The 17,055-nt window shown below is 37.7% G+C and overlaps 3 protein-coding genes across 3 annotated transcripts; 2 read left to right on the top strand and 1 right to left on the bottom strand.

Annotated features, from left to right (window-relative positions):
* Positions 1-1,259: 1,259 nt before the first annotated feature.
* rnaseka (ribonuclease, RNase K a) lies at positions 1,260-2,892 on the bottom strand. The gene is made up of 3 exons (XM_065248812.1): positions 2,632-2,892; positions 2,094-2,176; positions 1,260-1,829 (listed from the first exon to the last, which is right to left on the bottom strand). The coding sequence occupies exons 1-3, from the start codon at positions 2,707-2,709 to the stop codon at positions 1,685-1,687; spliced, it is 306 nt and encodes a 101-aa protein (XP_065104884.1). The 5' UTR covers positions 2,710-2,892; the 3' UTR covers positions 1,260-1,684.
* A 594-nt stretch (positions 2,893-3,486) lies between these two features.
* LOC135730841 (uncharacterized) lies at positions 3,487-8,869 on the top strand. The gene is made up of 7 exons (XM_065248814.2): positions 3,487-4,000; positions 4,669-4,885; positions 5,054-5,163; positions 5,241-5,328; positions 5,429-5,590; positions 8,030-8,147; positions 8,248-8,869. The coding sequence occupies exons 2-7, from the start codon at positions 4,679-4,681 to the stop codon at positions 8,346-8,348; spliced, it is 786 nt and encodes a 261-aa protein (XP_065104886.1). The 5' UTR covers positions 3,487-4,000; positions 4,669-4,678; the 3' UTR covers positions 8,349-8,869.
* A 140-nt stretch (positions 8,870-9,009) lies between these two features.
* LOC135730840 (P2Y purinoceptor 3) lies at positions 9,010-12,327 on the top strand. Its single transcript, XM_065248813.1, has 2 exons — positions 9,010-9,239; positions 10,130-12,327. Exon 2 carries the CDS (start codon positions 10,244-10,246, stop codon positions 11,504-11,506), a length of 1,263 nt encoding a protein of 420 aa, XP_065104885.1. The 5' UTR covers positions 9,010-9,239; positions 10,130-10,243; the 3' UTR covers positions 11,507-12,327.
* Positions 12,328-17,055: the final 4,728 nt, after the last annotated feature.

The following is a 17,055-nucleotide window of genomic DNA, read 5'->3' on the forward strand; positions in this document are numbered from 1 at the left end:
GGAGCAACTTCTCTTTCTATTTCCGGCATGATGCTCAAGTCTGTCCCAAAATATGACTCCGGAGCACCCTTATGGACTCGCGTCAAGGGTCCCTAAGGTCTGCACTACATGACGTCATCAAAGTTTGGACTATAGTCCCATTAAGGCTCTGTCCCAAATGACAAACTACATCCCAAATGGTCAGTTTTAACGTGTCGCAAGGGTTCGTCATCAGAAGAGTGTGTGCGTACTCCAAGCGCCCTGATGGATTTTCAAAACCCCACGTACATTGTAAGGGTAGGTTACACAAGTGCCTACGGGAGAATTTAGTATGGATATCCTGGGCTACATTGCATTTTGTCACAATGCACATCCATCGAATGTCTGTGTACACGGTGTTCGACCACGCGTGTACATCAGAATATACTCCAGACTTTATTTAAACATATGTTCATTTTCCAGCTACCCTAGAGTTAAACATTTGATGTTTACCGTTTTGGAATCCATTCAGCTGATGGCTAGGAACTAAACTCTCATTCTGACGTAATAATCAAGGACTTTGCTGCCGTAACATGGCTGCAGTAGGCGCAATGATATTACGCAGTGCCTGAAAATAGTCCCATGCTATTGAAAGTTACCAAGGGGACTATTTTCAGGTGCTGTGTAATATCATTGTGCCTGCTACAGCCATGTTACGGCAGCAAAGTCCTTGATTATTACGAAAGAATGAGAGTTTAACTTTTAATTTTCCCTCGGTCTTAGTACACGATGTAACATAGAAGAGTCAAGTTTTGAATAGGAAAAATATTGAAACTCTTTGGTTATTTTTTAGCGCAATGCTAATGGTCTAATCAGATTCAATGGATAATGCTAAGCTATGCTAAAAGTGGTAGCGCCAGACCCAGAGATCAGCTGAATGAATTCCAAAACTGTAAAAATCAAATGTTTTACTCTAGGGGAGCTGAAAAAATTTTGTATATTTTCAAAAAAAGTAGAGGGTTCCTTTAAGGAGTGAGCCCAGAGGAGTTTTGTACATGAAAACAATGTACAAAGGGTTTCAAAAATACGTCTGTGCGTGTACAGTTATGGGCGCAATCTTTTGATGACAAAAATTGCGTTGTGCGCATTGTACTCTGACTCTTCTGTAATCTGTACGCTTAAAAAATTGACCATGCTTTGGCCTTGACACTCACGTTGCATCTATTCAGACCTAACAGCTGCAGGAAACACCGATGTGGCATAAAGTGCATGTACAGTAATAAAATCTCGACACATTTCAATTTGAAAGATAAATGCAGAGTCATTTAGTGAGAAAATAGAGCTAGAGCAATTATTTAACATTTGGTTCCACAAACAATAACTTGATGTATATTTGACAGTTGTAAAGATATAAATTATATATTCAAAATATCAATAATAAGCAGCATATGCTGTACAAATATTTTGATTTTATGTTTTTCTGGTCCACAGATCAAAAGGCACTGTAAAGGGCATATTAGTGAGGCACAAGTAATCATAAAGGTCAATCTTAAGCAAGTTATATTTTGTCAATAGCTTCGAAAGAGCAATGAAGGAAAAAAGGTACAGTAGGAAATATCAAACAGCTTGATATTTTAAATATCTACAACCATGTATGCTTCATTTTAAGGTTAACACAGCAATGCATACAAACACAACAAGAGACAATTCAAGCAGGCTGGTGGTGCTAATGCACCAGATATTCCTTGCGCTTGTTCAGGCGAACCTGACAAAATGACAGTAATCCTATAGCCACATAGATCGCTGCTGCAATGAAGCAATTGTATCCAACTTGGTTGTACATTTTATAAATGGGCTGCAGTGTTGTTGACCTGAAATGTGAGAAGAGAATATTACTTTGTAAATAACATAAACACTCTTGACCAGGCATTATTTACAACTGGAATGCATCCATTGCCTGTTTTTATGTATTGGACTAGTATTGGTTTAAAACACCTACGAACGGGCTAAAAAAAATAAAGTGGTTGTGGGGGTGGGGGTCAGAGGTACTTTCATATAGTGATTTGCATGTGACATTCCCTGAGCTAGACAGACAGATTATTTTCCAGAATGAGTAAATGGCAAAAGGAACTCACTCGTTGTTCACGTCTTCCCAGTTAAAAGGCACATCCTCTATGAGCACAGCTGAATGTGTGGTAAAGAAAATCCCCAGCATTGCCTAAGAAAAATCAGACAGAGCTCCAATTGAACAAACCAAACAATATATAAATCATAATTTATCTACCCATATGTTATTTTTAACATGTATGACTATGAGACACAAAAAAAGGATTTTCCGCAAAATCATACAGTTTTGGAACAACATAAGGATTGGGAAATTACTGGCATTTTAAACTAGCCAGTCTCCTGCCAGTTGTCATATTGCTGACTTTACCATGTTAAGACAATTTAAAGGGTATGACTACAGTTTTAATATTTAATACTTGCTTAAATACATTATAGTTCTTATGTTGGATTTTAGTTGTTGTTTTTGACCCCTAAAAAGGGTTACAATAAAAAGAACCATTACTTTAGTGGTCTTTTACACAATGTTTTAAAGTCTACATGTATTAAAAGAACAAATGTATAAGATGTGACAAGATACAAAGAGGTAACAGTTAAAACTTTTCTTACCAGCATAATGACACCCCAGATGCTCAACACCAGTCCACATGCTGCTAGTTTAGGACCGCAAAAAAGCAACGAAGCCATTTTTGAAATTACCGTTTTCCAGGTTTCAGTTGCCTCGAGATGTCTGAGAACAATTTGGAGTGAAATAGATTTTATTCGACCGTCATCTGTAATTTTTAAAGTTACTTTCTTTGGAGTTTTCAGGTCTCGTAAAGACCGATGTCAACAGTCACCCGATTAAATCAGCTGACTTTAGAGGAAGCGGAAGTTCACTTTACTGTAGTGTGCAACGTCATCGACTTAATGTAGCGCTGCGCAGACAGGTCGGCGTATGACATCAATACCGCGAGAACGATTCGCATTAAGGCAAAAGACTTGTACGACTTCATGTGGGGGTTCAAGAACTGACAAACTGATGACGTCAAAGTACCGCGAGAGCGAAGCGAAATTAGACTTCTCCGTTTGAATCGCTCTCGCGGTATTGATGTCATACGCCGATCTGTCTGTGCAGCGCAGCGCAGTGTAGGACAAGCCTAAAACAACTAAACATTTAGAAGTTGTCAAGGAGATTTTTTTTTAATACTACCCTCTTCCTCCGTTACAATTATCATTTAACGGATTTATTATATTAAACAACAGTATAAAATAAACTTTTACATAAATGCATTTTAAACATGAAAACATTTGTGACTCTTTTATCATAAATGTTTCATTTCGTGTGCATTTTAAATTATATATATTACTTGCCTTGCGAAATATTATGTGAATACAATACAAACAAAGTAAACATTGTTGAAACGTAATCTGTCATAAATTAAGCATGTGTAGACTTGTTGCTTGCCATTTTGACTCTAAACTGCTTGGAGTCCTGTTAGGAAAATCTTGGAAAATGAGATATGGAGAGAAAAAAAACTATTTATTGCTCATGGACGAAAATATTAGCAATATATTTGTAATTGTATGAATCTGGACACTTGAAATGGTTACTTGTATGACTCTTGGATGTTTCTCCACCCTTCACGTTCTCAGCCCATAACAAAACGTCGCCAAATTCCTTTAGTTTTCGCATTGTGTATTGAGTAGGTTTATGGGACAAACTACTGGATCGATTAAGTCAGGGAAACCCGTAAACGCTAAATAATAAAACCATTCAAACAACGCGTAGTTAACAAAAAGAACTTTAGAAAGGAGAAAGAAACCGAAGAAACTTATCTCAAATGATGAAAAGAGAGAAAAGGAGACCGAAGACACGAGAGGGCGCGTAACGGGACAGCACGGGAAAAGATTTGCTGTAAACTCCAGGGAAAACGATGGGAACTTGTGATTATTGATTTGACTACAAAAGTAAACACGTTTCTCAAAAACGATATAGGTAAGGATACGTCCCAGAAAATACATTAACATGGTAACTTTATGTAATAGCAGAGTATTACGTGGCCAAACTTGCTAACTCCAGGCTACATTGCTAGCACTTAAAAATGTAAAACATTTTGGCGGATTATTATTAAGCTCTTTTCTAGATTTTAATTTTTTTATTATACTTTCTTGGCTAATACGTACGGTAGATGGGGCTCATCATGTTTATATTTTGTACCAGTGCTCAAAATGTTGAAACATTTAAAAAAGTGTGATCCCTACTGAAAAAAAAACAGCTAAAACCAGCATAAGCTGGTGAGCTGGTTTTTGATGGCCTCCCTTTGTTTTAGCTGGTGTAGAAAGCTGGCTTAGCTGTGTTTTGGTCACTTTTTAAAATGGTCAGGCTAGACTTTTAGTTGGTCTGGCTGGAACACCAGCTGGCCCACCTTCTTTGCCAGGCTGAGAGGACCAGCTAAAACCAGCTACCAGTTAATGCTGGTCTTAGCTGTTTTTTCCCACTGTGTCAGACAAACAAAACCCAGTTTTAAACAAGCATTTGGTTGAGATTGTCTCCACCTTGTGAGTTTTCTTTAAGAAAGTAAATGTGATACAATGATTTTGTGACATATCAGTAAAAACATATCAACATCATGTACTATTCTTCATCCACACTTCTTATATTAGGGGCTTGAGGATGGATGGAGAGAAGGAGAAAGAGCGGGAGAGAGGAGATGAAAAGGAGTGTGATGAGACAGAGGAGGATGCAGAGGGGGCAACCTTGGTTTGGCAAGAGGTATACCCTGAAGATGACCTAGGCTTACCCATAATGCACTGGGAGGATCTAAACCTTCGTATTGCTGAACTTGAGAAGCAGCAGGAGGAGCGAAGACAGAGGGAAAAGGTCTGGATGAAAATATACTTTCATTTACACATTTTTCGTATTCTGCTTTTATGCAAAGCGACTTAACAGTGCATTTGAACTACATGAAAACAGTTCTAGTCATTTACTACGTCACCTGATTTTTGTAAAGCATTGACTGTTAATGTACGCTATAATGTGGTTCTGCAGGATTTAGACAGTCTGGAATGGCCAGGAATCAGGCCGCTAAACAGTCACAGAGAAACCTATGAGGACATGGACGATGAACGCAACAGTCGCCTGACTGCTCTTACATCAAGGTCACAAAGATTTTGATTCAAAATAATTACTTTAAAACATAAATAAATTGCATAACAGTTTTGCATTATTATTCCAGACTTCACAGCCAGACAAATCTACAGCTCTGCTTCATCAACAACAGTGAAAGTGAGGAGGAAGAAGAGGAAATTGAGGCCAAAAAAGATGTATTAATATATGGTTTTTATTGATGTCTGTGTAATGGCCGTTTACTGTACTCTTCTCTTAGTGTACTCCACGCAGACTGAGATTTGTAATTGTTTACAGATGGCAAAACAATCCAGTAAGAGTGGAAACAAGCAGAGGCCCGAAAGGCAGCAAGGTTCAAGCTCAGCATCGACTAAGAAAGCCAAATCAGGAGGATTCAAGAATGATGTCAGAGCTGCACTGAGTGTGCTCAGACACAAGTTGAGGTTGGAGCAAAAGCAGGTAAAAAAAAGTGCAGATGTTTTTCTTTATTATTTTGTATACTATGGTGGTTTCCTGGACATGGATTATTTTAAACCAGGATTACACCTTAGTTAAATTAGGAAATATAACTAGTTTTAACAAACATGCCTTACTAAAAACATTGCTTGTGTGCATTTTGAGGCTAAACAACAGACACTGATGTATTTTAAGATATGTCAGTGCAAGTTGTTATCAGTTTGGACAGCTTTTAGATTTATTGGTCTAGGACTAGTCTAATCCCTGTCCGGGAAACCGCCCCTAAATGTTGTGGTGGGCGGTATGACCAAATCTTATGTCACAGTTAGAGACATATAATATATTTGAAACAGTTTATGGCCTGGTTTTACAGACAATGCTTGGCTTAAGCCAGGACTAGGCCTTAGGCTGGATTTACACTGCAAATCTTGACATGCAATGTAAATCATAAACAAGGACGTTACTGGTGAGTATCTTCAGACAAATCAGTGGCACTATTTTAAGATCTGTCGGAAGTTATTTGTAGTCGAGCCAGCTCAAACGTGTTTTAGGCCCAATCCCATTTCTCGGTCTTAACCCTTCCCCCTACCCCTTAGTTTTGCACGTTCACAAGAGTGAAAGGGCTATACCAATTGGTCCTTACTCTCACGTGAACGTGCAAAACTAAGGGGTAAGGGGAAGGGGTAAGACAAAGAAATGGGATTGGGCCTTAGTCTAGGACTAGCCTTAAGCCTTGTCTGTGAAACCAGGATATATATAATAATATTGTTTTTGCTAAATCTAAACAGAAATGTTATACAGCACATATGAAAGGTACTTCATCGTATTAGATTATTAAACAGCTGCACATAACATCAAAATTTACCAAACAGAAGTTTCTAATTATCATTAAAGGAAAACACCACCGTTTTTCAATATTTTACTATGTTCTTACGTCAACTTAGACGAATTAATACATCCCTATCTTTTCTCAATGCGTGCTCTTAATCTTTGTACAGCACGTTGTGAATGTGTTAGAATTTACCCTAGCCCGATTCATTTCTTAAGATCCAAACATGGATGATTTTTGAAGCCACCAAACTTCCATGTTTTTTTATTTAAAGGTATAGCGGAAGATGTACCCAAATTTTTTAAAAGAACCTCCCCTCCACTTTAAAAAAAATGCACATTCGCAACACTTTACCTGTTCAAGAGAGGGACAACTATTAGGCGCGTGCACGAGAGAGAGCAAGCTCTGTTTACAACTTGCTTGTTTAACATGTCTGAGCGGTTCGTGACTTGTGCCAGGGCTAGCATCGCTTTTACTAGCAGTGATTTTAAATGGATTTCTCCAAATAGCATGCCAAACTTTACCTGTCGAGTAGAAACTTCGCGTGGGAAGCCCAACCTGTGCTATTAGCTTTTGTGAAATATTCTCCCAAAAACACTCTGGTCTTGTTTCTTTCTTCAGAGGCATTTCTCTTCTTGTCATACAATTCGTAGACACTTTTTCTCTTGCGACCCTCGGACATTTTGAAAAAACATGGTGAGAACGTGAGCTTCAATGAATGGTTGAAACCGTAGACCACCACACATATACACCTGAAAGTGCGCATGTGCGGAAAGCGAACCTAGGGACGAGCATGTACGACAGCCTTACGCCAACATACCATCAGAATGATTGACAACTGGGATGACCAATAGTCTTGATGATCCATCCGGAAAAAGAAAATCTTACGCTATACCTTGAAAGACACGGGTTACACGGGCAAGTATGGTGGCACAAAACAAAAAGTGGCAATTTTTAAGCAAAAAACATTAGAACTATATTGCACTGCGAAGTGCTGCAAACTGTGCTCTTCCACCATACATTGTAACAGTCTTTAAATAGGAAAAACATGGAAGTGTTTGGTGTCTAATTTAATCCCTGTTTGGATCCTAAGGAATGAATGGGGCTAGGATAAATGCTAACACATTTAAAAAAAGATTAAAAATAAGATAGGGATGCATTAATTCATCTAAGTTAGGTAAGAACATAGTAAAATATTGGAAAACGATGGTGTTTTCCTTTAATGGAGCCTCTCGGCGACACTTTGCAAAGTACATTTACATCCATGCATTAAGCAGCCTTTATCCATAGTTGCTTACAGACCATTCAAGGTATAAATTGTATCAGCTGAGAATCAAATCCCTGATATTGGTGTTGCTAACAATGCCCTACTATTTGAGCTTTAGGAATGCTCTCATCTATAAAGTGTAGACTACTACACAGTAGTCTTTAATTTGCGGCTTGGATTTTAAAAATCGTACTACAGACATAATGCTGTACACATTGTTGATACATTTCTACTGTTGCACAGGATACACTATCATACGGGCCAGCCCTGTTATGTCTCCTATTATATGTATACTATGTTCTGCATGACAAAAGACATAACTGCACCCCACTATCTCCTATTACAGACTATACCTCCCAGTGAGGCTGTCCGAAACAGGAAGCGCTTTGAGCGAAGTGATTTGAAGAACTTAAGCGTAAAGGAGTTAAAAGCATTAAGGACCTCACTAAGCAAAGACATTCACGGTAAGAGCAGAGCTAAACTTTAAAGCTATTCATTTACAGTGATTAGATCACCATCTATTTTGAATAAATTAATAATATTAATGTGTATACATGTGTGTAGACCTCAGTTCAGAGCTGGTGGCTCGACTTCTCACAAGGGACCAGCTGAGGACAGAGCAGGATGCCCTGCTGCTGGAGGTACAAGATATGACATCATTCTGATGTACAATCAGAAGAAGTATTTCCTCTAAGGAACAAAAAAACAGGACATTTGTTTACAAGACCTGCAATCTCTTCCTGTACTAAATGACTGTGAAAAGCTACAATACTTTATCATCACTACAAAAGAGCAGGTGATGTTGCTGGTGGAACCGCAATCCAAAAACGTCAATTGTTTTTGAAAAGTAAACATCTTTTTAACAACTTCAGTCACTTTTTATCGCCTTATATTTGATTGTTTCCATTTAACAGATGTAATTGAATTAACATAAGTTTACATTGTACAGTTTTTCAGTCAAACAGATTTATAAATCAAAAAACAGTATACGTCATTCCATGCTACTTAGCTAAACAATACACTACTCAGTTTTTTGAGTGGCAAATTATATATCATAAATAGAGGTCATTTTTTAATACTATCTAGCCAAGTATGTGTGTTTATCAACTCAGCAACTGGATTGATAATGTTTGTTTAATTAATACGTAAAAAAATGTTTGTGGAATTAAAGGGATTTTAATAAGGATCTGTGTGTTTTGTTGTGGTAAATATGCTATTTATTGTCTGTGTGTGCTTTGCCCAGCCAGAGTTGTGTTGTCAGAAGGCCAAGTCAGCATTATAGAGAAAAGAAGAAAGAGGGAGGGACAGATCATGGAGCAAAAGATGACCAAGGAGGGTTGGACAGAGAGAATGATCAAAACAGTTAATAGAAACAGCTGAAGTAAAGACAAGATTCAGACTTGACAGAACAAACAATGCCTTCCAATGTCATTCTGCTCAACTGTATTTAGTTCAATAGTCGGAGTAGTGCTGTTTCTCAGGTGTTGGGTTTTATTCATTCTTTAATTACTTCTGGAAAAGGACTTTATCTCATAATTCAGCCATACATCAAATAGGTACGTTTCGTTTTTTCAACTTTTTCAACAGCTGAATACATGCTGCAACAGGTGTGTTTAGCTGTTTTCTTGTGTGCCACGATTGTTTAGATGCACTTTAAATAAATACAACGAGGTGGGATTTACATTCACTATTAAATACAGTTACAGTTTACATGATGCAGTGCAGCAATGTGTAATCAAAATGATTTATAACAAAGATTGTTTGAACTTTTTATGATGTTGTCTTATTGCACAAGTAAGGACCGTCTTATTGATGTAGCCAAACCAGATCTACCCTAATGTCATTTAGTGACCTTCAGGTACTCACTGATCTCTATTGACACAGTGTCTTATATGCCTCACGAGTGGTAGGCAATAAGCCGCACACTATGTGCTCCGTCAGCTGTGTGCTGTTTACTAAGAGGTGGGGATAGCTGTGAGATAGCATGTGAATGAAAAGACTACCAAAATATGTGTAAATGGATACAAAGGGAGCTTAACTTTGTTTTGACCAAAACTGAAAAGGTTGACAAAAGGTGTGTAAGTTCATATTTTTTAGAGTACGAGGGAATAAGTGATCGGGGAGAGAGTGATGTACATTGGGGGGGGCAGATAAAGGATAGAACACAGAGGGGAAGTGTGGTTACTGTTTGATGAGTTAATGAAGTGAAAAGAGTCTGAATCAGCAGCATATATATATATATATATATATATACACCTGTGCGCAAACAGTACGAGGGGTTGTGAAAGAGAAAGGGGATCAGGGGAGGGACAGCAAGTAAGTGGGAGGCTAGAAATGGGAAACCAACTTGCATGATTGAGTAAAGGGATATGGCATGCTGTCAAATGTGTATGAATACATGTTCTGTATCCAAAATATGTTCTTAACAGCAACATGTCTCTCACAGATATTGAACGGGGCAAAGAGGACAAGATGGTAAATTCAAGTTCGGAGCCGATGTGGTTTCAGAAGCACAGAATGGGATTATGAAACAGGGCTTTCTTTTGCGAACTAGACGACAATGACGACGAGCGTACCTACAGTTTTGACAAATAAAGGGTCAGGTGCAGACACCCAGCTGTCTTCCTCAAGTAATTCTTCCATTACTGGCCCCTGCAATATTGATGAGTCCTACAAGTACATTTTTCTCCCCATTTGCTACTCTTTTACATTTGTTTTCAGCATAACCCTTAACTTTGTAATTCTGTATCGTTCCTTTCGACGCACCAAGCGCTGGAATGCATCGCTGATTTACATGGTAAACCTGGCCACTACAGACTTCATGTATGGTCTATCCCTGCCGTTCCTGGTGTCCAGTTACGTCATGCATGACGACTGGGTGTTCGGGGACTTCATGTGCCGCTTAGTGCGATTTCTCTTTTATTTCAACCTCTACTGCAGCATCTTCTTCCTCACTTGCATCTCGGTACATCGCTATCTGGGCATCTGTCACCCCATGAAGACCATTACCTTAGAGACCAAACGAGCAGTCAAGGGAACTTGTGTATTGGTATGGATTGCTGTCTTTGTGCTAACATGTCCAATTTTTCGTTTTGCACAGACACAATATCTTCCACGTCAAGGGATTTTAGGGGCAGTCGTGCATGGTGAAAGCACAAGGGAGGAGATGTTCAATAATTGCTGGGATGATGCAATTGATAAGGAGTTCCACGATTACATTCCGTATGGGATCACGCTTCATTTCTTGGGTTTTTTCCTGCCATTTAGCATCATCGCCTGGTGCTACTCGCGTGTAGTGTTGACGATATTTCGGACGCTCCACTCTCAGCCGCCTTCTCAAAGAGCTAGAAGTGGGACGGGCTGTGAAAGTCTATCAGGGATAAGAGGAGAGGGCATGTCAATCATCTTGGGGGCACGTTCACCGTACGTAAACAGACGTCACAAGTCCATCAGAACCATAATTACGATCACCCTGCTCTTTGCCCTTTGCTTCTTACCGTTCCATGTCACTCGCACAATTTTCCTGCTGCTGAAATTGACAAGTAGGGTGCAATGTCATACCATGAGCATGGTTTCCATCTGTTATAAAATGACTCGGCCACTGGCCTCATTCAATGCTTGGCTCAATGCGCTCCTGTATTTCCTGACTAAAGAGAAACATGGATCCTGCTGTCAAAAACCTGAACATGCCCAGCATGGCCTCTTGTGGCCACTGAGGATGCTTGGAAAAGGAGAGGAGGAAGAGAATGAAGCTGACGATAAAGGGAACCATAAGGATAATGGGACCAAAACTAAAAACAATACATACAGAGGTCTAACTTAAGAAACAGCACAATAAAGATGAACAACAACAAAAACAGACAAACAATGAAAAGATTGTCTTCGATTTGTGATTTATGATGTCAGAACTGAAATAATATATCTAATATTTTAATTTTATTTATTACACCTTACAGGAAATGATTGTTTCACTCAGAGCAACTGCTTAAATGGTTAGACATAATTTAAATAAAAAGATTGGTCAATTGTTCTGTTTATTCATGGCATCATACTTCAGAGTGAGGTCAGTGTCAAGGATTAATATATACTGTGAATGAATTAAACTCCTGGATCTTAATTTGCCCATCAGTTTTTAAAAGTGTTAATCTTTGTCTATCTTTTAATACTTCATTCTTATGTTTTCTTTGTTTTGAACTAAATTTGTATTACACACGTGACCAGAAACCGTGCTTTGTGTACTTTCCATGTACACAGAACATAACATCCGCATACAGCACGAGATGTCTACCCTTTGTACTTCCGTCTTATTAAAAGAAGTTAGATCCAGATTATTCTAAGTGTCATAGACTGTTATTACTTTTTGGTATTTCATTGGTTAATGGTCAACTGTCATGTTGCAAGACAGATTTGCTGTATCAAAGGAAAGCCTGTCTAAATATAAACATTTATGAATGATAATAGTAGAAGAATGCATGCTATTAATGAAATACCTTGTCAGCATTACAGCTATTTGTAACACTGCTGCTCTTCTGCGAACTCACACTTGATTAATGTTTAAACCATTTTGTTTTAAAAGATTGTGTACATGTGATATTATTACCAGACTGTGTAATGTACATAAAGTTAATGAATATTTACTAAAAATGTGTCACCTTTATACCCATTTAAACACATCACATGCAGGGGACTTGCATAATGAAAGAAGTGATGTAGATTGCAGAAACCATGTATTTTGAGTGTTGTTTTTTCCTAGACATACAGCTATATTTAAACTTAAATTAGACATTACTGTGTAATAACCGGATACATCTTGAAAAGAGGCCAGATCAGGCTGTGGATACATTTTAACGAGGAACAGTTTTGTTAGACTTAAAAAATATCAAACAAAATTAACAGTTAACTTTATTTTTAAAGTTGTGCTCGAGTTATAATCTAAACGTGGTTAAAACAAGCTCTTGGCATTTAGTTTAGTGTATTTTGAACATACTGAATTTACATTACAATACACAAACAATACAACAGGGGGCGGCATATCGCAGTCGAGGATTTGTAGTTTGGAAATTTGAAAGAAAACTAGCTATGGCACTTCCCGACCTGCACCGCGGTACATACATGATCTGACGGTTATTAAAAATTATCAAAAAATAAATATAAATTACTGAAGCAAGTTAATGAATAAATAATAACTAGAATAGCTTTTATTAACTTAAAGGCAAATAATCCGTTTGTGGAAAAAAATATTTTACATTGGGGAAAATTTATATTTATTTTTTCATCTGCCCCGTGTCATCAGAGTGGTAGAGCTGCTGCTGTTGAACGTTGGCGCCATTTTCAAACTTCAGAGCCTCAGTGACTGAACTCTTCTAACAGACACATTATTCCTCATTATGCTTTTTTCCACATCTTTACTTCAGGACTACATTAACATTTATTTCACCATAATTAGCCATTGAAAACGGATTTTCACAAAAGGTAAGCAATTATTACTACTTGTGCATAAAGAAACAATTATATTTACTATCTTCTTGTGTAAACTAAATATTTTTGCAAACGCCGTCTTATTTTTCCCTGTTAAAAATGTATTCGTTATTGACTTTGTGTTTTCGTATTTATTTGTTCGAAAAAAGAAAGTGTAACTAAGTTAGCTTAAAAACATACTCAAACAACACTTTAACAGAATAACGCATGCCTTTAACAATTATTAGTTGTTAGAAAACGTACATTTGTTGGTTAGCTAAGTAATGTTGGCAAGATTTCGAAAAACACTTTTTTATTAATGTGATCACAAAAAAACCCAATCAAACATACTAGTTTAACCGACCTCCAAAACTCCAAAAGCGGAATAATGTCCACACAACTTATTTCAAACTAAACGATGCTTTGGCCATAGTGGCAATATAAACCAACCCAAATAAAGTAGTACTCTTCTAGTGTTTTTGACTTAGCTTTAAAGACAATGATCCTCGGTGCCTCTAATAATCTGAACCACTCCCCTCAGTTGCTGTCCCCTCACCCACAGCCAAGCACAATGCACTATTTTCCCCCACATGTGTTTTTTAATTTACTCCATGTACGAAGGGATTTAGTCATTAGATCAGTTTACAACGATTTCGTTAATCGAAACTTTTTACACAGGGATGGACATGTTTCATTTTGTATAAAATGGCGATTAAAAGGAATTGTTACGTCTGTGGGATTTGAAAATCTAAACGGCTAAATTAAATTTTATGCACGTGGCATTGTGGCGAAACTAGATGAACCGTCGATAGACAATGTTCAAAGTATCCAAGAATTTAACCGAAAGAATCAAGAAATATTTCCAATGTAACAGTTAAAGATTGCGCTTTAACGTGGTAACGTACATTCAAAAATACGCGATCATCAAACGTTTAAGTACTTTTTACCGGATTGGTATAACTGTGTAACATTTTCCCCACAACATGTTTTGCAGTTTTTAATCTATAAGATGTCAGGTATGCATCCATCTACCCTTTAGCTGATCTGTGCCTTTGAACACAGATTCGATACTTTACTAAAACGTTTAAGCGTTTTAACATTACAAATGAATGTTGCTAATTATAATATTACAACGTACTGTCGAGCCTTATATTATCTGTATCTTTTAAATAGAAACGTTACAGTACATCCGTGTATAGTCAAATTCGTCTACAAAAATTAAATAATAACGTTATATACAATATAAGATGTGGTTGAGAGTAGTGATTGTGTTGTTTTTAATTTTGCCGTTATTTTCAAACGTAATTTTGTTAGTTTTACTATGACCCTGTAACCTTGTGATTAAAGTACACGTCAGTATTTCTTCATTTGGTCTTGGCTTTATAGCTAAAGTATTAAGGGCCGTGGTTTCCCTTGTCTTTTCTTTTCCGGACTCGCCCTACGTGTTTATAAGTTTTTCCTCAATAAAAATGTGAAATGTTTTAGTAAAAGATCAGGCCTGTGCTTCTTGCCTTGAGTTTTTAGAATATCTGAAGTATGCAGTGTGCCTGTACTATTTGTTCAATTCTTGATTTTCTCAGTTGGCAATTTGAACAAATAAAAAACTGCTATAGGATGAGAATGAATTCTTTGGTATGCCATTAAAGCTGTGCACCTGTTCCTAGATTACCATATATATATATATATTTACATATACAGTATGTATGATATTGGGGCTAAGCATCAATATATACATTTTAATGAGAAATGTCCATCTTAACAGCACATCTGCTGAAGCTACACTTCTAAGGAATAATGCATGTCATGAACAGTTTGAATTTGGATGAAAAATGTTTTAAATTAGTATTTTTTGTCTTTGTGACATTGAGTTTTAACCTTATGTTTTGTACAACTTAAATAGTTGTTCTTTTTCTTGGATGCAATTTGACAGTAATTTTTATTCTTGAATTCTATCAATCTTATGTATTGGCCTGTGACATTTTTAGTTGGAGTATTTTTAGTCTTCTGTGTGGTCTCTGAACATTTTCTGAAACTTTTTGTTTTAGTTAGTAAGATGTTATTGGTAGGAATAATAGATAAGACAATTAAAGGTGTATTACAGTGTGAATTTTCTAGTTCAGTTTCCACTTTATAAATTGTATTGTACCAGTGGTTATATTGAAATAGGTGATTTTGCTGTAATTAGACAGTTTTTGTTTTCAACCAAACTGGTTACAATAGCCTGTGTAATCCTCTGTGAAAAGTAAGGTCCACAGCAATATACTAATCTCGAAATGAATTTGCTTTTTGACTGCAATTATCACAGAGGCCTTTGTCTTGTCTAGATATGTGTGTGTGTGTGTGTGTGTGTGAGTGTGCGTATGTGTGACTGTGTGTGTGTGGTTTGTGTGTACTTTTGGACCATGGTTGTCCTACTCAGTAAAACTATCTGTAGAACCAGATCAACATATTCTCCACTCTTTGCACCCAGCCTTGTACTATACAGAAAACCCACAGAGACCCCGTATAAAATCCGGTTGCATAGAGAGTATGAAGGGTATCAAATATTTAAAACTTTGCTGTTTTTGCACTTTTTTTGTTTACTGCAAACTCTGACATGTGTTTTTGCCGTTCCTCCGTCGTTGTTTTAAAGGGCGATCATTATTGATTATAAAATGTTTTTTTTATATTTCACAACATGTTTACCTAGAACACATCCCTGTTTTGGTTGCTCGGGTTTTGAGTTTCATATCCCCTTTCTTGTGCGTCTTTGCAGTCGAACCTTCTCCCTCTTTTGTCCCCCCCCTCTCTCCGTTGGCTGTGTGAATGCTTTGGCAAGGCTACAAGAAATCAAGCAACGAGAGCTGCTAGGACTGGCGCGTCCCAAACACTAAGCCCCACAAATTAATTTTTTCCTCAGAAACCGTAACACAGACGGTCGCCAAACTTCACAGTCTTCTAAGAGGGCCCTGGGGTGACGCCCTGATTTTTTTTTAGATTTTTCCTGTCACCTTAAAATGTTCAATTTAATTGTAGAAACTGATGCCCCGGGAAAAAGGCTACAACCCCTGCTTTTTATGCCTACCAAGTTCCTCAGGCAGCCTCACAAGCTACAGCTAAGCAGAGGCTGCACACTGCACTGGACTGCTGGTCTGGAGGTGAATAGGGATAGAAAGGGGTTTAAGGGCTGAAAATAGGTGCTGGTGGACAAAAGGTTTAGGCACTTATTTGACTCTTGGAACCCCACCCCCCCAAACTGGAGTGGGAGCCCCAAGCTCAGACGAATGGGTGTATTTTTGACCTGAAATTAAGACTTAGGATTCCCATTGATAAGTGTATGGGAGGGTTTGCTTTTCTTTTTAAATCTTTTTCTACAATTTTTTTTAAAGCAACTAAACTGTTGTAAGTGTAGAATTAGCTTTAGATTTGCAAAAGATTTAAATATTTGTCGCAGGGAAACTCAATCGAGTTTTTAGAAACAAGTATTTTTTTGTTTTTAAGTATTTTGTTAAATTTTTCTAAATACCAAAACAAGTTTAACTTTAATGTAGTAAGTTGGGCAATTACTTTTTTTATCCAGGTACACGAGAGAGACTACACTGCAAGAGGGTGCTTGGTGGGTTACTTTGGGAAAAGCAGACACCTTTTCCTCTTCCCTGTTGTCTAACATGCTCAAGAACACGGATCGAGGGTAAGTGAAATCTTTCCTGCGTCCGTTTTAAAGCTTAACTAAAACGGCCTCTGGTTTGAAAAGGTGTGTGCAAAGTTAGGCCAGGGTGTATATGTGTCTATGTAAGTGTTTGAGCTTCTCGATTTAGTCTCCCTCTCTCACCCGTTTGCTGTCTGTCCTTTTCTCATTTTTTTCTCCCTCTCTTTTGCTAACAGCCCCCACCCCCCCACCCTCTCTCCCTTTCTCGATGAACTACGGGGCAGATG

The sequence above is a fragment of the Paramisgurnus dabryanus genome, chromosome 2 (genome assembly GCF_030506205.2).
Source record: "Paramisgurnus dabryanus chromosome 2, PD_genome_1.1, whole genome shotgun sequence".
Classification (NCBI taxonomy): Eukaryota; Metazoa; Chordata; class Actinopteri; order Cypriniformes; family Cobitidae; genus Paramisgurnus; species Paramisgurnus dabryanus.

Coding starts and splice junctions, on each gene's coding strand:
- LOC135730840 (XM_065248813.1), top strand. CDS start 10,244: ATGACGACGAGCGTACCTACAGTTTTGACAAATAAAGGGTCAGGTGCA.
- rnaseka (XM_065248812.1), bottom strand. CDS start 2,709: ATGGCTTCGTTGCTTTTTTGCGGTCCTAAACTAGCAGCATGTGGACTG. Junction 2,177..2,631: donor TCTGGGGTGTCATTATGCTG/GTAAGAAAAGTT, acceptor GATTTTTCTTAG/GCAATGCTGGGGATTTTCTT. Junction 1,830..2,093: donor TGGGAAGACGTGAACAACGA/GTGAGTTCCTTT, acceptor CTCACATTTCAG/GTCAACAACACTGCAGCCCA.
- LOC135730841 (XM_065248814.2), top strand. CDS start 4,679: ATGGATGGAGAGAAGGAGAAAGAGCGGGAGAGAGGAGATGAAAAGGAG. Junction 5,591..8,029: donor TGAGGTTGGAGCAAAAGCAG/GTAAAAAAAAGT, acceptor CTCCTATTACAG/ACTATACCTCCCAGTGAGGC. Junction 8,148..8,247: donor ACTAAGCAAAGACATTCACG/GTAAGAGCAGAG, acceptor ACATGTGTGTAG/ACCTCAGTTCAGAGCTGGTG.